Below are 26338 nucleotides of genomic sequence, written 5' to 3'. Positions count from 1 at the left end.
TTGTCTCTGATTCCAGCAGAGATGCAGGCAGGAGGAAGGAGCACACATGCCTTTAGCATCTTGTACATGGGAATAACTATATACAGTGTGCAAAGAGCAGTGTGTCAGTGAGGATGTCTAAAACTGCTTTTGGTGAGCTATTTGGCTACCCAATTTAAGACTACCTAATTTAGGTATAGCCATAGGAGGACTACTCGGGTGAACATGGAACATACTTCAGAGCCACCTTAGAGTCATGTAATAAACTGGGTTGATTCCATGGGTTGATTCCAACTGGGTTGATTCTATCATCCAGTCCAACCATTGCCCACCGCTGCCAAGGCCACCCCTAACCCATGGCACTGAGGGTCTCGTCTCCACGGTGTGTGAACACTTGCAGGGACGGTGACTGCAGCCCTGCCCTGGGCAGCCTGTTCCAATGCCTGAGCACCCTCTGGGGCAGGAATTGTTCCTCAGCTCCATCTAAACCTGCCCTTGTGCAGCTTGAGGCCGTTTCCTCTTGTCCTATCACTTGTTGCTTGGGAAAAGAGACCAGGCACCTCCTGTCTCCATCCTCAAAGGCCCTGAAGGCATAGCATCTGTAGGGTGCTTATGGCTGCAGTAGTGATGGTGGCATGCAGGTGTTCTGGGCAGAGAAGAAAGCTGACTGAATGGACATGGAGGATGTGCTGATTGCCAGAATTCCCATCTTTGGTAGCAAGTGGTTTGGTGCCCACTTCCAAGTTGCTCATCATGAGTTCCATCTGTGGTTTTCCTGTCATGCCTCTTTCTGCTCGTTGGTCGCATGACTCTCAATGGCTCCTATCTCAGACCTTCCCCAGCTTCTGAAGCTGAGCCCATCACATGGACACAGCCCTCCCAGCAACCAGGGCACCAAGGAAAATAGGAAGCAGCTGAAAAACCCTGTCCTGGAGGGGCAGCATGGCCTGAGACATCCCAGTAAGCAAGGTCTTTGGTGACAATTGTGTGGCATATGGACAGATCCAGGAGTTGGGTTGGTTTGTTGAGTTTTGGTTCTGATTCTTACAGAATCATCAAATCATTTAGGTTAGAAAGGACCTTTAAGATCATCAAGTCTGACTGTTAACCCAGCTCTGCCAAGTCCACCACTAAACTATATCCCAGAGCATCACATCTCTATGCCTTTTAAACACTTCCAGGAACGGTGACTCCACCACTTCCCTGTGTAGCCTGTTCCAGTGCTTGACAACCCTTCCAGTGACAAATTTTTTCCTCATATGAATTCTAAATCTAATCATCTTTGTCCCTGCTTGGTTCTGATGAATACATGAAGGTGCATTCCTCTGGCCAACGTGAAATGAATTGAAGGGGCTTCACCCAGCTCCTGGCAGTCATCACAAAAGCAGTCATAACTCATGCTTTCACTGGCAGGAGAGCTGATATTTAAATGATGCCAGTGCCTTTGGAGTTGTCCTGGTTGAGATTTACGAGACACAGGAGAGCATATATGGCCATTTTTCTGCCTGTTCTGCAGCAGCTTTAGATAAAAACCAAGTTTTTCAGGATTATTTTTTGGTGGAAATGACAGATCTTTTTCCAAATGTCACATTTGGAGACTGCTGAAAGGGAGCTACAAGCATGCTTTCCTTACTTGTCCTTGTTTTACTGTTCAAAGTATTCCATGGCTCCCAGAGGTCTGCAGAGCATCAGTGTAATTAATATATGATGTGATATGATTGATACTCTGTGGCAAGTGCACATGTTTTCTGTGCTTGTCCCTGCATTAAAACCCATTACAGCAGGAGGAATCTTAGTCCTCGATGCATAAAAGGAAAATCCTGTGAGGGAGCAGATGGACACTCAAGCAGCAGTTTCTTCCACCCAGGCACAAACTGCCAGTAACCTGGCAAGGAGAAAGTCAAGCCCTTGTGTTGCACAGCCCACACTCCTGCAAAGGAATGGGACTTGTAAAAGGGAAGAATGAGGCTTTTATAGGATTAAATTGGTGTTTGCACATTGGGGTATTTTCCAGACTGGGGTGGCTGCGACATGGGATCCTCACTTGCTCTTTTTGGGCTGAGCTAGGCTAAGCAGAGACTTCAGAAAGGAGAGAAAACATCTCTGTGTGGTATAGTCCTGGGGAAAGAGTGTTGGCTGCATCTTCAGGCAACTGCAAGCAGGAATAGCTGTTGTGTGAATATATTTCCAGCACAATACGAGGAGCTTGGAGGCAGAAAGGACAGCGATACACTGCACAGCTTTCTTTAGCTATGAAGATCTACAGGAAAGGTCGACTACTGGACCAAGAGAGGCTGTCACCACCATGACCCTATTAAAGCTGATGGCAAAATCCCCTTTTGCTTTGGTAGTGTAGTGTATGGATCACAGTGATATGGATCATGGCAAAAAATGCTTGTTGACTTACTAAGTGCTGCGTGCGATCTGAGGATATTGCAAAAACATCATGCACTTAGAAGGCCTCCAATGGGAAGTGCCAAGGGCTGGGCAGCGACAAAGTTCTCCAAGAGCCTCTAGATCTACCCACGCTGAAAGGAAAGAGAAGCCACGTCTTATTTCTAATGGTGTGAAGTTATCACTCCACAAATAAGAGGTCTCATCACTGTTGGAGTGTCCCAACGCGTGGGAGCTTGCAAGAACTGGAGCTGCTATGGGCTGAGACTGTGGTCCACCAAAGAGAAGAAAATCTGTGGGGACCTGGTTCTGGGTGATGGCACAAGTCATAGAACCACAGCCTGGTTTGTGTTGGAAGGGACCTTGAAGCTCATCCAGTTCCAACCCCTGCCACGGGCACGGACCCCTTCCACTAGAGCAGCTTGCTCCAAGCCCCTGTGTCCAACCTGGCCTTGAACACTGCCAGGGATGGGGCAGCCACAGCTTCTCTGGGCACCCTGTGCCAGCGCCTCAGCACCCTCACAGGAAAGAATTCTTCCTTATGTCTAACCTAAGTCAAAACCTAAAAAGTCCCTTCCAACCCAAACCATTCTGTGATTCTATGATTCTGTGAATACGCAGGAAAAGCTCTTCAGAGCAGTGCAGCCCTTTCTCAGGATGAGCTTAGGCCACAACCCAAATACGAGGTGTGGTGCCTCCTGGTCACAAGTAATGTGGGAGGTATTTATTCCAAATATTAGCTGAAAAAGGCTCCCTTTTCTAGGGAAAAGCAAACACAGGTCACCAAAGCTATTTATTTTAATGATTCTTAAATGCTCTGATTTGAGGACTCCAAGCAGTGGTGTGGCTATATCTATATTTACTGGATAAATGTATTTATTTATGGATGGGATGCTTTACTGCTGACAGTAAGGTTTGTTTTTAAGCCTGACCGGGGTAAAGGAAATACATACAAATAAGCAATAAACCTAAACAACACTAAAATAACATCAGTTAAAACAATTAGAGTTACTTCCACTCACAAAGTATTGTTCCCATTTTGCTATAACATGGGAAAAAACTCCGTTTCCTAAGTCAGCTTGTAACTGATTTTGGATTTGCGGATCCTTGTAACAAAAGGGGATTTCTTTTGTCTGTTATTTATACTCTTCCTATGGCACCGTGTGTCCGTGTCAGTGTGTCTGGAGCACCCTGTTTCAATGTGCAGTGCTTCCAGCCTGTCCCCATCTCCGTGGCTTAGATGGGGCTTGGTGGCACCAGTTGGGCTCTTCTCCCTGCCCATCCTGGTTGCATTGATTGTGTGTGTGTGTTTGCAGAGGCAGTTCCTCCTTAGGAGACTTTGTCCTGGATTTTAAAGTTTTATCGTCTCTGAATTATGTATAATTCAGGAGCTTTGGGGCCTGGAGTTAAAAATAGACCCCAGAAAACGCTCTGTCAGTAATCAGCAGAGCACTGAGGAAGGTTCAGGGTATGTTTTGCTTGGGATCCTTTGCCTAATTATTCTAAAGCTTTAATTGCATTTGCATCCTTCACCCCACACAGGGAGTTTCACACTGGGTTGTTCTGCCATTCTGTGTGTCTTTTGTTTCATCCCAGAGCTGGATGCAGAGGGATGAGGTGGGATAACTTAGCTGCCACCAAGTATTTAATGCCATCTTAAATGCTAGTTTACCTCTGTCTGCATGTCCACTCTCTGCCGGGAGCTGATAACAAATGCCAAGGAAAGGCAGTGGGAAGATAAGGATCTAAATGATACTTCTTCAGGTCTGGGATTGCAAGTATAGAGTCATTAAAATACCTGTCATTTTGTGAGAGGAGCTATATCTATAGACCAGTATTAATGTTCAGCAAGTGGGAATCCAGGAGGTTGCATCCTTAGAGCATCATGGGAGAGCAAAGCCCTGTAGAGAATAGTGTCAGTGATTTGAATGGTAGCTAAAGAGTGCTGTTCAGCTGTGACAGTCCTATTGCTCCTCTGTTCCACCCCTCTTTTTTTGGAAGAAGTCTCCTTTGAGGTGCTCCTCACTGAGGCGTGCCTGCTGCAGCTACATGCTCAGCCTTTGCTGGTGATGTATGATTTATGGTGTGCTCCTCAAAGATGCAGTTAATCAGGAAATCCTCCAAACCGGGACATCTCCCAAGAAACAACTTCCTATGCCTCCTCTTTGAGGCATGTTGCGCCATGCCGTGATTCATCTGGTAAGCACATCCTACTGTCAAGGTCTCACAGAGCATCCTTTCTCCACCATGGGACTTGTCGGATCAGTGGTGGCAAAGCCAGGGGAGTTTTGCTCCTTTTCCAGTTCCTGAATTGCTGGAAGCTAAGTCCTGTTTGCCAGCCCTGTAGTTTAATTTAGCCTTGGCTCCAATGACTGAAGTTGGAGAAAGAGTCCTCGGAGTTTGCCAGGCTTTGTGCGTGCTGTGTTGTGGGTGAGGAGTGATGAGAGAGCCACAACAGTGAAGTGCTGTGAGGATTTTACCTGCCTTTTATCTTGGGTGAGGAGTATTTTGTAAAATTGTTGCACTTTCCTATTCCATTGATGTTGAGCACCGACTGATTCCTTTTTCAAAAGCAGCTATTATTACAAGCACCTTCCAGGAAAAACCAAATAGCTTGCAATTTGAGGGAACAGATTTATCACTTAAATTCTAACAGAGAGAGGAAATCATTTCCAAGCAGCTTCCTGACATCATTTTGTGTTCTTCCATGGCTTCCAAAGCAGGTCAAGGCTTTGGTTTGTGCCTCTCCTTTCAAGAGGTAAAGAATTCCCCTTGTGTAAGAGAGGAGAGTGGCCAGCGGACCAGTGGGAGTTCCTGGAAGGGGAAGTGGCAGCAGCAAGTGGCCTCCAAGGAGATGTCCCTGCTGGAAGTTCCCACAGGACTCGTGTGTTGATAAATGCTGGCCTTGGGTGGTGGGGATGGTACCAGTGGGGAGGTAGCATCTCCTTTGCCACGTTTTTGATGTGCAGTGGGATGGGTATGCTGAGCACTGGGACATTCAACCCCATAAGCACCACACGTGCAGGACCTGCACAACAAAAGTTAAATATAGATGCAGATCTGTGCCGTCCCTGGCTCTCCTGGCACAGATAATCCATCCTATAGGCAGATGAAAGCCTTATCTCAGGGTACTGGAGGTCACTGGGTTGGTTTCTGTGAATCATTTCTGGAACCACAATATATTTATTTCTTTTAAGGTTCTTCTGTTCCCTCTGCGCAGGCAGATGGGGCATCCTCAGGGCTGCCCTCAACCAGCCCCACCTCACCCCCTCCACCTCCCTGGAAAGTAAATCCCACCCTGAACTTTGTGTGCAATAAAGGCAAGTGAAACTGCCAGTGCCTACTGAAGGCCTAATAACCTGTTTGTTCAGTTCAGGCCTTCTGCAACCATTTGTTTAAGATAAGCAAGGGCGGAGATGTTTCTTAAGGGCACAAAAGGCTCTTGAGATAAAGCTCATGCGGACTGATTCTGTGATATGGCCTGATCATTTCTTTTCTTTCTCTCATCAACCCAGCATTGGGGTTTTTCCATCGGTCCAGTGGCTTTTCTCAACCTTTTGTTCACTCTCAGGGTTTCAGTGTTGTTGTTTCAAGCATCTTTGTCTGCTTGACCATTGTGCGCTGGAAGCGTTTCTGTGAGGAATGTCTATGGAGGAGGCTGAATGAGTGGGTATGAGTGAAGACAGTCACTTTGTGGAGTGAGGTTTCAGATCTCAAAGTCAGGCTGCATTAGGCATGAAGATCATGGGGATGAAGCAATGGACCCCAACCTTTCACAGCCCCTAGCGTCTTCGTGAAACACCCATGAATTCGGCCACCCCAGGCAACAATTGCACTTGAGAAGTGCAGAAGTGAAGAAGGAGGCCACAGGTTGGTCCCAAATAGGAACATCCCTTTTGTAAGGCAGTTTTTGTCAGATGCCGAAGGAGTCCCTGGGGTTTGCTATCTGAGGGGGGTCACAGAAGGAGGAGCAGCAGAAGAGCCCCTGCCTCGTTTCTGCTTATCTGTTAGTGATTTGCCATGTGATTTACTATCACCAGTGAAAGGAGCAAACCTGGTGCCTTCCTCCAGCATCTTCAGCTGATGCTGCTGCAGAGGAGACAAGAGAAAAGGGATGGTAAAGCTCCTGCTCATAGCAGGCTGGTCCTGCTCTTCTTCCTCATGTCCCTCCCAGGCCAGTACCTACAGGTTACTGAGCTGAGATGTGGGGTGGGGTGGCTCATGAGAGGGATGTTGCTGGCCAGAGGTAGTTATCAGTGAAGGGAGAGGCAGAGGCTTTTAGGTTGCTGCACATTGCCAACAAGATCTTGAAAGCTTTTTACTTGTTCTTTCATTAAACTTTGATGTAAATGGGTCTGGACAGCCCAGAAAGCTGCCGGCTTTCCGGATTCCCACAGGCAGATGGAGGGGGTTGAGATTGGACAGACACCTTTGTTAGGAAGGTAAAGCGCAGAAGAGTGTACATAGGCATCAAACCCACTCCCCTCTGCCATCTTGTCTGCAGCAATTCCAGTAGATGACAGATTACCCTTGGTTGGCCATATGATAGTGACCTAAGCTTGCCACGCATCACATTCCTTCTTCTCCAAGAGCTGCTTTTCCCAAAACATCTGAAAATTAATCTGCACATCACAACATATTTGATCTCTAGAGGGCTGGCCCAGAGAGCAGACCAGTCCTGAACGCCCCTTGTTTTCCAGAGCAATTGGCCTTTCCTGTTAGAGCGTGCATGTTTATGATTTAAACTTGACTTACACATACACGCATTAGAGGTCCCATGGGCTTCTCAGGTTCTGCTCCGAGCTTCCCACCGTGTAAACCGCAGAGTGTTTAGCTCCAAAATTGAAAATTACCTCTATTAGCAATCCGTCCTCAGACCATGGGCTCCTTGTTCTTCTCTTTTCCCACACCCCTTGCTTCCAGAACCAGCAGTACTGAGATGTTGATTTGCCACGTTCTTCTCCAGCCACTTGCAAATAAATAGAGAGAGACCAAATGTGATTTCGCTGCCCACTGAGAAGTTGCAAACCTGCCTAGGGAAACTGTGAGCACCTGGGCTTGATGGTGTCCCTTGATGGTGTCCTCAGGCCCAAGCAGGAGCAAAACCCATCTCTCTTGTGCAGGTCTTCTTGTAGACCTGCTGTGGAGCATAGCATTGTCTTCTGCCTTGCAAGACATTTCCCTTTGGCTCTGTTGAGGGATTTCAGCATCATAAAGCGTGTGTCCACTGAAAAATGGAAGCGCTGCATTTCAGATCCATGTTGTCCTTATTGAAGGCACTTCCATTGCTGTCCTGCATGACCCACGGTGGGGAGCAGCCTCCACATGAACCCAAGAGCCATGTCATCGCACCCCCAGAACTCTGGCCTGTCACCATCCACCCATCACCCTCAGTCTTCTCCAGCCACTCCACCCTTCTTGCAAGCTGCTGATATTTCCTTTTACATCAGCTTGCTGCACAAAAAGAGTCGACTTCTCTCCCTTCCAAATTTAGCTCTGTTTAGGCACCAAAATAGACAAGAGTAGGGATTGGTGACGGGCTTTTTCCAAAACATTGTCTCATGACGGGGACTAAGGAAGGGAACTGCTCAGCTGGAGAAGGGAGATGCTTGATTTTCTTAACGGGGACACAAAGTGCTCCGCTGCTTAGGCACAAGCAGTGTCCAGGAGTTCTCCTTGGATTAGGAGCCTTATTCCCATGTAATTAATCCATCTGTCATCCCAGTGCTGTGCGCTGCTGGTGGACAGAGGTCTGAAGAAGCACGGGGATGCTCTGCAAAGAGGACACGCAGCAATACACCACCATATGTATGGTTTCTAGCTGGAAAGAGCAGCTCCTGAGAAGGAGGCTTCACATTGAGGAAGTCAGTGCTTTAGGTCCTTGTGTTCTGCAGAGGTAGTTTTGGTTTTCCAGGGTAATTGTATTTGCACATGTCTGCAGTGCAGCTTAAATTCTTAAAATACCCCAAGGTTTAGCCTGCTGTAGTAGTACAACATTTGGAAACAGCCTTCCTGAGTGTTGTACTATGTTTAACCTGATTGCCTAAACTAGCTCGGCTGCTGTGGTTGGACTGTGTGAGTCTGCTCCCTCCCTTCCTTTTCTCATTTCGTTTGATATCCATTGGCCACTTTCAAGTAAATTGTCAGAGGAACACAGATCTTGGAGATATTAAGCCCCTCCTATGCATTCAGTGAAAACAAGGGACGAGGAAGACTCAAACCACAGTCCCTCAGTGATGGAGAACGCTCAGTATGATTCTAAGCTATTAGACATCAAAGATGCCGTACAGAATGAGCCACGAGTTGTTTGGCTGCAGGAGAACCAAGTCAGACCTGGTGAGACCTTAACTAGTTGAGAACCCAAGCACCAGAGAGCAGGTTGGCAGCTTTCCCTCCTCCCAGACTAACTCGTAGTCAAAGATGGGCTGTGTTTGAGCAGTGAGATGAGATGTAGGGAACATGAGGAGAGCTCCTTCTGCTGCTGGGTGCAGGGACGTGAGCAGAGGATAATAGAGCAATGCATATCACTGAGCAGATCCTTGCTGGATAAGCAGATCTGCAAGAAAGCTAAGGCAACTTCATGTTGCAATGGCCCCTGTACCTTTGCCATGAGGGATTATGTAGGATGCTGTGGCTGGTGTGGCACCTCTGCGTGTTAGGTAGTTTTAGTGGGAGAAGGATAAGTTGGCCACTGAGAGTGGGTGCTACTCTTGAACATGCTTTCTGATGTCTGTGCTAGACTGTATGATCATGGTGCATCTGGTTTTCTCTGGAAGAGTTGAAAGTGAAGAAGAAAGTTAAAAGAGAAACTGCCTTCTCAGGAAGAACACTTCAAGACTGTTCAAGGCAAGGTTCAAGTCATAGAATCCCAGACTGGTTTGGGTTGGAAGGGACCTTAAAGCTCCTCCAGCTCCAGCCCCTGCCACGGCCAGGGACACCTTCCACTAGAGCAGCTTGCTCCAAGCCCCTGTGTCCAAACTGGCCTTGAGCACTGCCAGGGATGGGGCAGCCACAGCTTCTCTGGGTACATGGGGATGTGCAAACCAGCAGCAGGACTTACCCAAGGGCTTGGTGAGTTCTGCATTGCTTGAAGCCTGAAAGAGGGAACGTCTCCAAAGTGGAAGGCTCCAGCTGCTGTGGGAGCTGTAGGGTCACTGCAGGTTCTCCAGGCTTTGTGTAGATGGCCAGCATGGATGGTCACAATAAACCCTGTTGGTCTTGAACTCGGGGATGCCTCCTGTGGTCTGCAAGCCTAAGTTCATTACCACCCCCAGCAATTCCTCCATTAGATCTTGAACCAGAGCAACTAAAAATGTTATTATCTCACTAACCACTACTAAAATTAACAGTCATTTTGAAGGCTCTTCGGTGTGTTATGTTGTCATGCCAATGTGACAAAGCTGCTGCTCGATGAGATGTGTTCCCACCCAGGGAACCTTGCCTTGCCCTTGCCCAGGCTGCTCCCTCGTGGCCCCTCATGTGTGGTGATTCACCAGCAGCGGCTGGAGCTCCGAAGCTAAGATAGATTGGGATGGAAATAAAAGGAGAGACTTTTACAGGGCTTTTATTGCCAGCCGGGAGAGTACAAAGCTGCATAAATAAAATTCATTATGGTTATGACAGCTCTGTGGTCCCTGGAAAATAAATAATACTTTGCACTTGCATAGTGCCTTTCATACAGGAACCTCAGAGCTCTTTGCTCACATTAATGAAGCCTCATGATGCCCATAGTAGGATGGTAAATACAGCATCCCCCTTATCAGATGAGCATACGAAGTCACGAAGTCGGCACCTTCAGTGGAGAGACAAGAAGTCTGAGTTACACAGAGTTCTTCAACTGGCTTCGCTTGGGCAAGTCATTTAACATCCTTGCCATCTCAGCTCTTTCCAGTAAGGTGGATGCCACCTGTGCTGTCCACAGGGGTAGCAGGAGTGGAGAGTCTCAATGAGGTGTTCTCGTGATGAGGTCATTGACTTGCTAATGGCATTGTGGCACAGCCCCAAACAACCTGCAAGCTGTGGCTCATGTTGGCTTGCTCCAGTATCCTCAGAATGCTGCTGAGCATCATCCCTTCACTGATATTTTTACAGCTGGGTTTTAGATAAATATATAAACACAAAGGAAACAACACAGTGAAAGGCAAAGAGCCCGGGCTGGAGAACAGCCCTGAGGAGAAGGACTTGGGGTGTTGGGTGAGAAGCTCCCCATGACCCAGCTTCAGAGAGCGCTTGAGCCCAGAACCCCCCCGTGTGCTGGGCTGCACCCCCAGAGCGTGAGCAGCAGCTCAGGGAGGGGATCCTGCCCCTCTGCTGCGCTATGGGGAGACCCCCCCTGCAGTCCTGATCCAGCTCTGGGGCAGCAGCACAAGAGGGACGTGGAGCTGTTGGAGCGAGGCCAGAGGAGGCCACGGGGATGCTGCGAGGGCTGGAGCAGCTCTGCTCTGGAGCCAGGCTGAGAGAGCTGGGCTGGGGCAGCCTGGAGAAGAGAAGGCTCCTGAAGGGGAGACCTGAGAGCAGCTCCAGTGCCTGAAGGGGCTACAGGAAAGCTGGAGAGGGGCTTGGGACAAGGGCCTGTAGGGACAGGCCAAGGGGAATGGCTTTAACCTGCCTGAGGGGAGACTGAGATGAGCTCTTAGGCAGAAGCTCTTCCCTGTGAGGGTGCTGAGGCGCTGGCACAGGGTGCCCAGAGAAGCTGTGGCTGCCCCATCCCTGGCAGTGTTCAAGGCCAGGTTGGACACAGGGGCTTGGAGCAAGCTGCTCCAGTGGAAGATGTCCCTGCCTGTGGCAGGGGTTGGAACTGGATGGGCTTTAAGGTTCCTTTCAACCCAAACCAATGATTCAGTTAAAGTGGATGGTTTAGGTACATCGGCACCAGCAGGGTGTACAGCTCTGTCTCACTTTTGTGCCCTTCAGTGTTGATGCCTCCTGTATCTTGGAGCTGATCACTGCTTTCCCCTTTGTTTTACAGGGCTACCACCCATTGCCTCATGAAGCTGAAATCGCACACACCAAAAAACTGTTCAGAAGGAGGAGAAACGACCGGAGGTAGGTGAAATCTCACTGATGGGGGGGGGGGGGGGTTAAGTCTTCTCTTCTTCATTGTACATCTTCCCCCACTGTCTTCTGGAGTGCATTTTTACAATACTGGTGTTTATCAGCTCTGGGTTAATGCATAAACCCTTATTTGAGCTTCAACATTCTGAAAATGCAGGGTCTGTGCATCCCGCTGGTTTGTCTTTTAAATCTGGTGTACATCCTATATTGCTCCAGAACTATCTTAAGGACCTCCTCTTCCCCTTACACTTATTCCATCATAGTCAGATGCCCCCACTTGTATTAGAAGAGGCAGCTGGCACAGTATTATCCATAAGAGCTGAGTCCTTGCAACATGCTTCCTCTCTTCCTATTGAAAAGCATAATTTGCTGACTTTCAGGGTCACCTGCGAAGTGATATGGTTGGGAAGGCTTTGCAGCACGCCTTGGGTGCCTTCTTTGTAAAGGAGGGGATGTGTTAAACAGGCAGCTGAGTTCCTGTGGCACTGGCAATTTCAATCCATTGAGTTAATTCAGTTGGGTCAATTGGGTATTTAATTGTGTAAATTGCATATTTAATTATATGAGGGCATCTAGGTTCCTTGATAGGAATTGTGACTATGCTTAAGTGAGAAAATAAACAGGGAATAAGGGAGTTAGTTGTACATAGAGCTTTATTTTTGTCAGCAGATTCTGCTGTGGCTGAGACAACACAACCATGGCAATAAAGCATTTCTAAAACTAGGAGTTTGCAACATTAATGTGGTTGAACAGGAGGAAAAGTGGCCGATGTTTTCTCCTATAATGAGCTGAAATCTGTGTCTGATGCCTCCTCACAGGGGGATTTTCAGGGAAGTACTACAGGCACCTGTAATAGAACTTGGTGTCCTCAAGTCTCCCCATCACTTCTTGACCCACGAACACTTGTGATGCAGTTAACTCTGTGCATGGCTTTCCCACGTTTTACCCAAGCGACCGAAAAACAGCTGAAAAGAGTTTGCTCAGGCATCCTAGAAACATTCTTTTGTGGGCTGGGCAGTTCAGCAGCAGCAGACTCTGTTTTCTCTTCTCTTTGGGGCTCCCTCCTTTTTCCTGTGCGCAATTTAAAAGGCAATTTAGTCTAGTGATTTAGAAATAATAATAATAATAATAAAAAAAGGTCTTGTTTCAGCTGGGTCGCAGCCCTGCAATCACCAAAACATGGTTAAAAGCAGGATGAGGTCTGCTTGTGTTGCAAGAGCGAGCTGGGTGGGCTTCCTCACACGCTGCGCTGGGCTCCCCGAGCAAAGGCAGCAGAGGTTGGAGCATCCCTCTCCCATTCCAGCTCACCCAAGTCTTCCTTCTCCATCTAAAGAGTGCATAATGCTGTGGGAAAGGAGCCCAAAGGGTCCCCTGCCTGAAGACCCATGCCCAAAGCTGCGCCAGACCATAGCCATGGCATTGTGTGTTGGTTCTTCCCTCCCACCTGAAAAACCATCCGGTCCAAGGGACCACACCAGACGTGTACTTGTATTTATTTTTCTTCCTGGTCTCTTCAGATAAACCATCAGCAGACAGAGGTATTCAGCTCCCCTGGGCATCCCTGTCTCCTGCACAGATGGCAAGGATTGATAGCAAAAAAACTGCCTTGGGCTGGGGTTGGAAGATGGTTGGGTGAGATACAGCCCAGACCAAGTAGCACTGGGATAACATGCGAGGAGGAAATACAGAAGCTTTAAAGCCCAGTTGATAGGGCATCATGCGGCAGGAGACATGAGGCTGTTTCAGCCCTAAGCAGTCATGAATGCAATAAAATGGAAAGAGCAGAAGGTATGCGGTCCTGCCTAAATCCTCCACAGACATCCATGGTGGTGTCAAAGCTTAGGCACAAAAACATACTTATTTTAATTGCAAAAAGCTAAGCTAGATAAAGGGAGCTGGAGGGGAACAACAGTCTCTTAAATAATTCTTTAAGCAGAAAAGGCATGGTCCCATCCCCTAAGCTTTCACTGGGGACCTCAGCAGCTTCTTCTCCCCACAACACATGGTTTGATGCTGGGGGTTTTCAGGGTCCCTTTCCCTCTGCAGTGTGTCTGGGACTAAGAAGGGAGTTTAAGTCCTTCTAGTGCTGCTTGAGATGCCCCTAGAGAGCACTTGCTCCTTAAAGTTGCTTTCAGCAGTATATCAGAGCTCTCAGAATAGTTATTTTATGAGAAAAATATGGTACAGATAGGGAACAAAAGTTAGAAATAAAGAGAAAAAAGGGAATAGGAAAAAAAAAACCACAAACCCTGTACTCTGTTGGAGCACAAACAGGTTACAAAGCTTTTCACACCTTATTGCAGTGCTGTTGTCTTAATGTCCCAGGCATCATTATGAGGAAGAAAAGCTTCATTTTGGAGCTGGTAGAGCCACACAGGTGGTATACACATTCCTTAAGCTGAGATTTTATGGCCAGAAAAAGAGTTGAGAGTTACAGGGGTTTTGTTACAAACCTCATCTGGATACAGAGAGACTCAAAATTGACCGTGGATGAGGCATCGGAAGCAGTGAGGCTTGGGCAAGGCTGAGCAGGGCCATTTGGTGGTGCATGGGTTGGGATCAGGGTTAGGAAGCAGCTCTGGATGCGTGGACCCAAGGGAGGAAGAGCTGGTTTCTCAGAAAGTGGTTGGCAGCAGCCAGGGATGGGAGTAGAGTTGATGTGCAGTGGATTTGCGAGATCAAAGGGTATTCCTGATCCACCAGTTAGAAGCAGATGTGGCCCCAAAGCCAGGCTCTGATTTTCATCAAGCAGCTTTCCCCCTTCTCCCTAAGTGGTGAGCACTTGGCACTAATCTGTGCCCCATATCTCAGGAGCAATGGCTGTATGTGGTGCACCAGCCCTCCCAGCCCAGGATACCCCTCATCCAAGAGGGATGTTGACACAGCTTGGGTGACCATGGTGAGCATCCTTCTGCCATGTAGAGGAGTCACCACTGACAAGTACACATCCAGCTTGGGTTGAGGAGCCAACCCAGGCTGGGCAATGCACGATGCACAGGTCCAGCTGGCCTTGCCTCATAGCTGACCTTTAGGTTGGTTGGTGCTGTACGTAACAGCTAGCATAAAAGAGCTGATGGAGCACATTGGTACCCAGAAATCTGCCTGTTTTGTTTCCATGCAGTCTTGGATGATGTTGGCTCCCTGCACAGAGCGCATGCAGCTCCTCTCCCCTCCCTGACAGTGACATTCTGAAGGGGCCACGTCTTGGTCTAGTGAAGCACCTTTTGTTTCTCATGCGAAGCGATGCTGACGTCCGGCTGTGCTATAAATAGCGCCCGTCCCACTTCCTTCCCGTCACCTTTCCTCGGGAAACGCTGTCACTGCGTTGTGAAGGAGCGTGGCTCACCTACCCTGAGGTCTCTGCCATGCACCTTTCTCTGCCCTCAGGAGAAGCAACCCTATGGGCATGCAGCCATAGCTCTCTGCTTGCATATACAATAGCTATTTAGATCCCACGAATCATTTTTCCATGGGATGAATGCTTCATTTGTTGCAAAAGACAGATACGAAGAACAAATCAGAGGTATCATCAAAACAGGGTTCAAACAGTCCTTCCCAGTTAAGGATCACTGTGGGTCTGTTGGACATGTTTTTAGTAACAGCAGTCAACATCAGAGACACATCTGGTGGAGGGTTTGGTTGCACAGAGTGGTGTAAAAGCCTACAGGAGGTGGTGAGATTCTTGCTGCAAAGAGCTTATGATGGGAGCAAAAGACCTGGTGGAGGTACTGCACTTCCCACCTCACCCAGCAGAGATCCCACAGCCAGTGTTTTCTCTGTTGGTTTGGTACTTGAAGTGTAACAGCCACCTCCTGATGAGTGTGATGGAGAGCATCACGGCTTGATGGGAGAGCAGCAGAGATGAGTTTTTCACAGCTGTCACACCAGTGAGGGTTTTTCAGAGAGCTGGAGCAGCTCTACTCTGGAGCCAGGCTGAGAGAGCTGGGCTGGGGCAGCCTGGAGAAGAGAAGGCTCCTGAAGGGGAGACCTGAGAGCAGCTCCAGTGCCTAAAGGGGCTGCAGGAAAGCTGGAGAGGGGCTTGGGACAAGGGATGTAGGGACAGGCCAAGGGGAATGGCTTTAACCTGCCCGAGGGGAGACTGAGATGAGCTCTTAGGCAGAAGCTCTTCCCTGTGAGGGTGCTGAGGCGCTGGCACAGGGTGCCCAGAGAAGCTGTGGCTGCCCCATCCCTGGCAGTGTTCAAGGCCAGGTTGGACACAGGGGCTTGGAGCAAGCTGCTCTAGTGGAAGGGGTCCCTACCTGTGGCAGGGGCTTGGAGGCGGATGAGCTTTAAAGTCCTTCTTGCCCAACCATCCTGTGATTCTATGATAGACCTAAACACTGATCCACTATTTGCTGCCGCACAAGACCCAAAGGTGACTTGGTTTGACCTCCCATTGGCAGCCACCTCTAGGGAAAGAAGAACCTTCCCTGGGTAGTGGCAGGACCTCTCCTGGCCTTCTCTCCTGCAAGCGGTCAAGTGAAAAAAAAAAAAACCAACTCTGGATATGGGGCACAATGGACCCATTTCTCAAGTTCTTTCCTCCAGCCCTTCCCAACCTGATGCTTCTCTGCTAGCCGAGCACAGGCTGTGCTGGGATGTGGTCTTGGGCTGGTGGGCTCTGAGTTTGACCCCTTGTGTTTTCAGGAAGTTGCCCAAAACACCATTTCTTATGGTGCTGTCAAAGCACTACAGGTCAGCTTGGTGCTGCACAGGGTTTCTCCAGTTCCCATGGCATCCTGATACGATGTGTTTTGGGATGGAGGGTCCAGCTGGCCAAACCCCATAGCCTGGAAGTGCATGCACCAGCCTTGTAGGAGTAGTAAAAAATGTCACCTGGATTAGATAGGATTTACAAGGAATGCATAAAATCACAGTGGGTTTAGACAGGTGAGTTTGTTCCTCTTGTGGCAAACTCCTTTTATGAAGGGTTTTCAATAGCCACGCTGCTCAGGACATTGTTCCTGTACAATTTCCTTTCAAAACACCGTAAAGGGCACTCTACCACTTTACCCTATCATAAAACATCACAGGGATGAGCTTTGCCCAGCTTGTTCCTTCAAGTGCAAGAACTCCTCATTCCTTTAATCTTCTGGTTAAAGCAGTACTGCAATCGTTCTGCATCACCTAAGAAAGGGGACAGTCTTGCTGAGGACCAGGAAAATGTTGCTGGGGAAATCTTAAGAAGTTTGCACTGTTGTAATCACCACGTCTTGTTGGCTTCAGAAGTCGAATCAGGTGGAATACCTTACCAAAAAGAAATCTTCATGTAGTCACATAGATGTTGGCTTGAATCTCATGGGGCTTTTCGTGGGCAGTCTGTGGGGAAGGACAGAAGAGGATGACAAGCAAGGGCAGCCCATGTCTTGCAGAAGATGGAGTAGAAGCCTAAGTGTTAATCAATCCCCTCATTAAACAAGGCATCTGAATTTGTCATCTCAGTAGAAAAAGGATCCCTTGTCCTTCCTCCATGTGCAGCTGATACATCTTCAGGCTTTGGGATGAGCCGAGACAGAAGGGGCTGCTCTGCCTATCCCACCAGGGCTACTGGGGACCACAGCCAGCCTTGGGTGAAGGACCCTTAGCTATGCCTGAGCTTTGTGTCATCTCCTCATCTCCTGTTGGATGTGGGGGGTAAGGGGTGTTTCTACACCTGGGAAATCCATCCTTTGTATGTGGGTAAGGAGCTGGAGCAGGAGCCTGGCTCACACATGGAGAGAAGGGGTGGGAGCCAAGAGGCTCCCATAGGCAGGAGGGTTGGACTAGATGGTCTTCAGAGGTCCCTTCCAGCCCTGGGTTGGATTCTGTGGTTCTGTGTCCTTTCCCCATCTCACTTCAGCGTGCCCCAAATACTTAGTGCCTTTCAACAGCAGGATTACAGAAATGTCCCCAAGTTGTCCCAGTTTGCTTCCTACTGCTAGCTTGGCTTTACACTTAAATGATCAGGAAAAAACAGTCTGGATTATTATTTTTGTGTTGTTTGCTGGTTTTAATTAGACTTAGAGCTGGGGGAGGCAGAAATATCCTCCTTCCCTGGAGAGCCCCAGTGGCTGTCAGGGACGGTTTCCTCTTCCTGAAGCAGGAGGGTTTGCAAGCTGCGCTGACCCGTCCTGCTCACACCAAGAGCTGGGTTAGCTGGGGTGAGTGCACCCCTGTCCTGACTCCCCAGCCAGAGCCCACCTCCTCCTATGCAAGTGTGGTCCTGCATAAGCACAGCCCAAAGGACAGACATGGTGGGCTTGGGGCCAGGCAGGGAATGTCCCAGATCCGCCAGCGGCTCCACTGAGGAGCGTAGGCAAGCTGTGATGTATTTCTTTTCCCATTATATTTCATTTTACAGACCCTCGGGGACACTCAGCCACCTACAGTGATTAGTCTGACTGATTAAGCTGCTTTTCCTCTTGTGGCAAACTCCTTTTGTGAAGGGTTTTCAATAGCCACGCTGCTCAGGACATTGTTCCTGTACAATTTCCTTTCAAAACACCATAAAGGGCACTCTACCACTTTACCCTGTCATAAAACATCACAGGGATCAGCTTTACCCAGCTCGTTCCTTCAAGGGCAAGAGCTCCTCATTCAGGGAGAAGGTATGTGGTTGGGTGGAAGTTGCAGGAATTGGAGTGAGATGGAGCCATTAGCAAGGTAGATTTGAGGTGAGATATAAAGCAAAAGTTTTCTGCTTTTGGTTTTCGGGGTTTTTCTGTTTGTTAATGTGAGAATCCAGGGTCACCCAGGGATGCGAAGGATAAAATAAACTTGAAAGCTCAGAGAAGGAAATGCTGCTTCTCACGTGTTGGCTGGCTCAGCCTTGCCCAGCAGAGGCTGGGAGCGGATGCGGATGCTCTCGAGGTACCCGGGGTTAGATGGCACTAAGGGAGAAAGGCTATTTCTGCTGAAGAAACACCCTGCTGTGAACAGCAAGCAGATAAAACTGGCCATTTAATTAAGGCTGGAAATCAGAGGAAGGTCTGCCTTGATTGCCAGCAAGGGAGTAATAGACATAGGGAACTGGAGGGGGTTGCAATGGCACAAGGTCCTTCCTCTCTGTGTTTGTAGTTACTCCCATACCCTCTCATGAGGCTATTGGGTAGGTCCATATGAAGACCTGGTGTCACTGGGACGTGGTTAGTCCATCAGCTGCTCCTGGGACAAGGCAGTGATGCAGCAGGGCAGAGATGATATCAGGAGGGATCAAGCAGGAGCCCCTTCGACCCGCAGAGCCGGGCTGGCCAGACGCGCTGGCATCACCCAGCCCCACTGCCCTTCCTTCCAGGCGTCGAGGAGAAGGCTCTGCCAGGGGTCATGGCGCTGTTGAGAACAAAGCCTGTACCAGGCTGCTGTCGAAGGAGCAATCCTTCCGTGATCAAAAAGCTGCCGCCTGACGAGCCATGGGCATCCGGCTGGGGTGACTCAGCCGCGGGTGGAGCTGCTGGGCAGCGCTGCAGCTTCTCAACAAGAGGGACCTCTTGGAGCTGGCAGCTCCATCGTGGTTTGGCTCCATCAAGACCCCTTGCTGCGTTTGTACCCTGCTCTGGGCTCAGTGAACAGGACACAGCCTGGCACAGGGCTGTAATGGTCCGACACCATCCCTGTGCAGTAATCCCAGCTCCGGCACCTACGGGGCATGGATGATCAAATAGCTCTGCAGAAGCCATCTGAAGTTCAGCCAGTTTTAAATCTAGCAGCGGAGATGGACTGGCTCATCTAAGGGCAACTTGCCAGCCCCAGCACTACTTGTAGGGTCTTCCCATTATCTGTGTGGTCCATGTGAAATACCAGTAACAGTAAGGTGGAGCAGTTGGTCTTCAGCACCCATTGGGGTGTTTGTTTTGCCTGTCACCCGTGCCTCAAGCTGTGGCGGGGTGAGTAGAGGTTTTCCACCCAGCTGCTCTTGTTTCTGCCGTTGTGATCAGCGCTAAGCCCTTACACATTTGAGGGTGTCAGTGAGAATATGCCCAGCCATGAGTCACCCTCAAGGCAGATGGTGCGGCTGCCATCCTGCCGGCAAAACACACCACGAGAGGCAATGCCATATTTACAGCTCCTTTCCCGGTGCCAGCAACAACTAAAAGGATTTTGCACTTCTTGCAATGTGGGGAAAACATACTTCTGTAATTATCAGAGCTCTGTGGGCTCAGGACTAATGTAAAGAGAAAGATAAACCTGCATGAGTTCAACAGGACACGCTCCACATGAGCAGATCTTCATGAGATGTGTATCCGTTATCATTCTCCATATCTACTACGTCCTCCTTCTGTGCCTACCTAAAGGCATGGTGCAGAAGGGTTAAAAGATACTCATCTAAGCAGATTTAATCCTTTCCTTTCATTGTTCCTTATTTTTAATGCCAGGAGGCAGTGGCAGGAGAGAACTGGGTGCGTTTCCCAGCTGCAGGGTTGCCACCTCTATTGAGGGCAGCTTTGTCATTACATAAATACTCTACAACACAAGACTTTTTATTCCTTTTTTTTTTTTTTATGATCATGGCGACTGAAGTGACCCCTGTCCTGCAGACTAAATTTAATCTGAATTGCCAAGCTGCCAGTAGACTTCATGGCATCAGGAAGCTTTTGCAGGTTGTTTTTCTCCATCTCTGCAGCTGATTGAAAGACTTTATGTACCATCGGCAAAGCACGTTACTATTATGAAACCTCAATAGATATGTAATGGCCTGTTGGGTAAGGTCAGGGTCTTACGATGCTACTTCACAGAAAGAAACATAATTGTTCCAGCAAAAATATCCAGAACTTCAGTGTGTGCCTGTGGTGGAGGGACATCTAATTTCATCAAAACTCGGTATTTATGAGGTATCTTGTTCCTGTGTGGCAGTAGGGGCTGATGTGAAGGACAGTGAGTTGTTGACACTGAAAGCTGTTCACTCCTTTTCTGCTGCTCCCCATTCTTGTGAGCGTTAGGGAGCAAGAGCTCATGGTGGCTCTGAAGCTAAGGAGCAGGTTAGCAAAGCAACAGCTCTTGCATATCAAGCCTTGGGGGGTACATGGAAGACCTCATTTCAGTTCTCACCTTTATCAGAACTGCTGAGCTTCACCTCTGTGACCACAGATGTTGTTGCAGGTGCCCTCACATATCATGAAATCCATGCAAGGAGCTAGAGATAGTGAACCTTGTGAAACCTGCACCAAAATGGGGTGGGAGCCAGACAGGATGCCATAAAGCACCTCCAGTGATGCCACCATCTGTGTCACCACATGTGTCCATAACTATGTTAACCATATATGAATTCGATAGCAATGTTCCCGTTGTACTTGGAGATGGTCAGTGGAGTTTGGAGGATGGTTCACCTCAGTGTGAAGCAGCATTTGTCCAGGTGACTCCCTCCCCAGTCTCCAACTCGTGTAACTGATTTGGCTGCCATGGAGTTTAGTCCCCACCTCACATTTGTCCTCTGACATGGCAGACACCTATAATCAGGCAGATTGAACCCACCATCTGTGTAACCCTTACCCCATGCCTATGTTCTCCGTGCCTTAAATGCATCTTGCTGCTGTAAGTTACGTGGAGAGCAGTTGTCCTGCACAAGACTGAACTTTGTGAGCAACCCTACAATAATCCAGTGCTGCATGGAGAGGAGGGAGGAATCCCCTTCTCCTGGGACAAGGTGAGAATTCCCAAAGGTGGCAATCAGAGATGCTTGGAGAGCCCTGGAAAGATTCTCACTGAGATCTTCTGGCCTTCACATAATAAAAATGAATCTGGCCATCTTATGAGAACAGGTTTCCTTGCTTTATTTTGCCTTCCCATGTTGACCAGAACCAAGGAAGTCTGAAAAACAAAGAGCTGTGAGAGGAGTTGAGCCAAAATGCCTCACATCAGAGGAAGCACTTGGGATAGGGATTTGTTTGTGGTCTCTCTTCAACAAGAACAAAGACCTGAGACTGGGCATCCCGTTCTCTCCCATCTCATGGAGGAGAAATCTCTTCTTAGCCAAGGAAAGCAAGGGCTTCCACCAAGGTGTTTTCACACTCAGGGAGAGTGCTGCCTTGGCACTTCTTGAGGCTGGTGAGATCCCTCATCTGTATTTAGCTCAACCCCGTTGAGGCTTCACTGGCCAGAGGCAGCCCCACTTACCCATCAGCTGGGTAGGTAGGTAGGTAGATGGATCAGCTGGTAGCTACCTACCCAGGTAGGTAGACCCTACCAAGGTCTACAGCTTAGGTGGCTTGGTGCTGCTAATGAGCAGGAGTTGATGGGAGTCATTGGTGTTTCATGGGTGAAGTGTGTAGTAGGCTCTTTTGCCCTTGGTTTTTCATACACAGGTGTCAACGGAGCTGTTGCCAATAGAGGTGGAAGGGTTTAGCTCTGAGCCCTGTAAAAGCATTTCCAGAACCCCAAACTTGTTTTTACTTCAGATAACAATTTGCATCTTTTTCTAGAAGGTTTCTTCCAGAAGGGAGCTTGTGGCGGATGCCCAAATAATGAATCCTAGGGTAGGAGCTGACTGAGCATGGGGGAGTCTGAGGAGATGGTGGCATCTCAGGATGTGCATAGCAATGATGCCTTTGGTACTTAAATTTCAGAGAAGATATGAGATGACCCAAATCCTTGGTGGGATTTGGGGAATTGGTTCGTGAGCTGTAGAGTCCTCAGATCTACCTAAGATGTTTTGTTGATACATGTGTGCTTCCTTGGATTTGGTCTTAACTTTGAAAGAAAAGACATGCGTTTGCCTAAGTGTGTCATGAGCACATGAAATCGTGGGACGATCAGAAATGGACCCTAAAGCAGTGTGGCTTGTGGTTTATTTGTGAATTTTAAAGCTATTTTCTAGCTTTTATTTAAAGGACAGTATTACTGTATTCTTTTATGTGAAAATCTGCTGTTCTGCATTTGTTATTACCTGATTCTGAGTTCTCAGGCATCATCTTCCTGTCTGCTATTGTGACAAAATGGTCTTGCCTTTTATTTGCCTTCCTTATCTTTCACTCTCACATAGATACATATATAAAGATATATATAGACACATGCATATCTAACCAAAATATATAGATATATAACCAAGTTGTACCAGCATTTTTGTCTCACAAAATGTTTTCTCAGAGGGACTTTAACAACTGAAAACACACTTGTTCCTGCAAGCATCACATTGGGAAGAGGCTGGCATCCTGCTTGCACGTGTCCTCTTTGAGCCAGGTAGTTTTTGTTCTGGAAAGATGGCCAAGAGAACCCTGACTATTACTCAGGAGCGTGCCATGCAAGGTATTTGTTTGAAAACTTGTTACAATAAGCTGGCAGCCCATATTCATGCGATTTTCACGCTGTCTTGAAGGGTTGCACTATTTCCAGAGCTGCTCCCATGCCGATCTATTCATGGCCAGCGCTAGGCCTCCTTTCACAAATAAAAATAGGCACAGGAATGGCCCTCACCCTGGATTTTAAGATTGGAAGTTATTTTGGGTGAAGGGGAAGGTGAGCATGTTTTACGGGTGACATGAACGTGTCGTTTTTAAGGCCATGAAATTTTGGAAAAGCCTTAGAAACCCATTCCCAGAGGTCACCAGGACAAACCTCTCCTGCTGGGCGAGTGAATAGAAATGAGTTCATAATTACAGAGTATAGTAGTGACACATTTGCTTTTTCACTGTTTTAATTGAGGTTTTCAGAAAGGAAGAGAACTTAAAACAATACAGAAATGTCTTTTGTTCTTCCAGGGCCATTTACTGAAGGCTTTGCAGTGAGAGGAGAGGATGTTTATTAAAGAAAGCAACAATATAAAGATGTTATTTTAGTGCTGAAGTGCTGTTCCTAGCTGGAACAAAATGGAATGTTTCGGATGGACTGGGTGCTTACTGAAGGCTATCATTGAGCTAAATGATTTGCCTTGCATTTACTAAACTCAACACATGGTGTTGGAACAGAAGAAAGAGAAAGGCAAGGAACTGAAAAGGTTGAAACACTCTTTTCCTTCTCAGTAGGATTAATTAATTAGGTGTAATGGTGTTTGGGTCTGAACCCCTGAAGCAGCATCTGGAAGTCATGTTTTCATCCTCCTCCTTATGCTCCTGTCTTCTCCATGCTCTCCTGGGAGCTGGTGGGTGTTTCTGGAGCCACCATGTAGACTCTCTTTGGCGATGCAGAGGGAACATTGCAAACCCACCCAGGATGTCACAGCCATCCACACTGAGCAGGGATTAGAATTGAGCCAGTGTGATGGTGGCTGTGAAAAGCTACCGTTTCTGGGAGAGCTCTTGTCCTGAGCAAACCAGGGAGAAGTTCCTTCTTTTTAAGGACAAAACTAAGTCTCTGGTGGTGTACTCGCCTGCAGTGATGAGTGACAATACTAACATCTAACTAAATCATCATGTATAGGGTGCAACGATGCAAAAAACTCTTCTAGGCAGTTGGCAGCACCTAAGCAGAGGTGTTGTTAAGAATAATAGTCACTGTCCTACTTAAGACTGAGAAACTTTGAACCAACGGTGAAGGACAGACGACATTTTCAGGAACAGCTGCACTAAAGTTGCATCTCAGAAAGAATTCATAGAACTTCTCAAGTTGGAAGGATCCCATAAGGATCACTGAATCCAACTCCCTGCTCCTCGCAGGACTTCCTAAAACTAAACCATATGAGTAAGTTGCACCAGCTGAAGCTGAGCATCCTGTGGAACAAGGTGTAGAACTCACTAATGTCTCAAACATTAGAACAACAAACATTAGAACAACTCACACATGTCTCAAAGGTGGTGCCAGGAGGATGCTGCCAGACTCTTTCCAGGGGTGCCTGATGACAGGGTGAGGAGCAATGGCCATAAACTAAAACACAACAAGTTTCATCTCAACATGAGGACAGACTTGTTTGCATGGAGGGTGTCAGAGCACTGGAGCAGGCTGCCCAGGGGGGTTGTGGAGTCTCCCTCTCTGGAGACATTCAAACCATCCTGCACATGTTCTTGTGCGACCTGCTCTGGCCCCTGCCTTGAACTAGAGGGTCCCTTCCAACCGTAACAGTTCTGTGATTCTGTGTCTCTATCAGAGCGCTGGTCCTTCACAATGAGGTTCCTCAAGGATTAAGTGAAAATCCCAAGTTCACAGTCAGCACTTGCCCTGCCTGCCCGAGCAGAGCCAGCGGTTGCAAGGCATCAGCTGAGGTGTTGGTTACAGGCAGTTTAGAGACAGATCATCATTTCTTTCGGTTTGATTGTCCGCAGCATCGCTGGGAGTTATTGCACTGAATTAATTCTGCGAACTGCAGGTCCCCAGAGGACAATATTGTCTCGGCGGTTTGTTCCTAAAAGGGCTCAGCTGGGTGATTGCGTTACTGTAGCTTAATGAATTACAGCACGTGAGCCGGGCGGCAGTAATTGCCCAAGCGTGCCACTGGCTGTGCATGCAGAGAGCCTTGTGCCGCAGCCCCGTACCCAGCTGGGAGGTAACTCGCCTTATTTTATCATTGCCATGCCATCCTGCATCAGCACAGGACAGGAGTTCTTAGTTTGCAATTAGAGGGGCTAATAGTGTGCTGGAGCTGGTTGGGAGGTCACTAAGAGCAGGAGGAGGGCTGGGATGGGTAACACCGGACTACCTGGCTTGATACCGGTAAATGGACACCAAGAGGAGCATGTAAAGAGCAAGGTATACATGTAAAGCTGCTTCCCAGCAGTGCTGTCCTCTTCTTAACTGGACTCAACAATCTTCAGGTTCCTTTCCAACCAAAATGCATGATTCTCCAGGAATTTACACTTTGAGGCTCTATAGGACCACGTTATCCCACCTTTGTCTCCAGTGCATCCTGATGGATTTTCCTTCTATGACTTTGGCAGTGTGCTTTTTCAATCCTTGCAAACTTCTGGAACTCACTCCTTATAGCATAGCTCAACAGTTTAATGGCTTAATGGTGTTTTATGTGAATTTAATGGTTTTAATGGTTCATTATGTGAATACCTCCTTTTGGCTATTTTGAACAATTCTTCTTTTCATGTCATGAGAAGCAAAGTGCTCACATGGCTGTGCCTGCAAATTAAGTGCCTGTTGAGCACTACTTTAGCTCTTCATTGTGTTCAGCAAAGTGGGAGTCAGCATTTAAAGTGGAGTTTGCCATTTTGAAAGCAAGACCATCAACAGAAGCATTCAGCAGTGCCTCCTCTGGGATCACAGAACCATTGAATGGCTGCTCCCAAGTCCCATCCCACCTGGCCTTGAACATTTCCAGGGATGGGACATCTACCATCCCTCTGGGCAACCTGTGCCAGAGCCTCACCATCCTCTTTGTAAAACGTTTCTTCCTTATATCTATTCTGAATCTCCCCTCCTTTAGTTTAAAACCACCAACCCTTGTCCTGTCGCTATAGGCCCTACTGATAATTCTGTCCCCATCTTTCTTCTAAGCCCCCTTTAAGTACTGGAAAGTCTCCCTTCCTGGTCTCCCTGTACTTAAAGGTCACTTAAAGGAGTACTCTGAGGTCTCCCCGGACCCTTCTCTTCTCCAGGCTGAACAAGCCCAACTTTCTCAGCCTGTCTCCCAGCCTGGAAAGGTACTCTGGACTTCGGAGCATCTCCATGGCCCTGCATCCAAGGCACCTTGATTATCTTGCTTGTATTGGTGTTGCTTTGGTAGCTGAAGATGTGACGGAATTTTAACCAACCTCTCAGGAAAGTCTGCATTGCATGGGCAATGTGTGTTGGGAGAATCAGCTGTAGGAAGAGTCACAGGGAACCAGTGCAAGAGCTGTCCCCAGGGAAAACAGCCAGAGATGAAACAACGCTGTGGTGTTTTGTTGCCCATCGACCTCAATGTGTGTATTGGCAGAGGGCTCTCTCAGCATCCCCTCTTTCCCTGCAAGGAAACCAAGGCAGAAAGAAGGGAAGGGGCCGTGAGTGGACCTTGCCCCGCTGCAGACCTTACAGTGAACCCATGGCACCAGATCCTCATATGTGCAAACCCTGTCACCCATGA

The 26338-nt window shown here is 48.2% G+C and overlaps 1 protein-coding gene across 5 annotated transcripts in view; it reads left to right on the top strand.

Annotated features, from left to right (window-relative positions):
* CTIF (cap binding complex dependent translation initiation factor) overlaps positions 1-26338 on the top strand; it is a 153506-nt gene that overhangs the window by 73934 nt on the left and 53234 nt on the right. For all 5 annotated transcript variants that reach the window (XM_062611745.1, XM_062611743.1, XM_062611747.1 and 2 more), the window contains one exon: positions 11342-11418. In XM_062611745.1, coding sequence (XP_062467729.1) covers positions 11342-11418 — 77 coding nt within the window. The remainder of the gene's footprint in view (positions 1-11341; positions 11419-26338) is intronic.

This window comes from Pezoporus occidentalis, unplaced genomic scaffold, assembly GCF_034315485.1.
Source record: "Pezoporus occidentalis ecotype Australia unplaced genomic scaffold, CSIRO_AGI_Poc_V1 ctg157, whole genome shotgun sequence".
In the NCBI taxonomy this organism is placed as follows: domain Eukaryota; kingdom Metazoa; phylum Chordata; class Aves; order Psittaciformes; family Psittacidae; genus Pezoporus; species Pezoporus occidentalis.
Note: the sequence above shows the minus strand (reverse complement) of the source record. Positions and strands in the feature narration are given on the sequence as shown.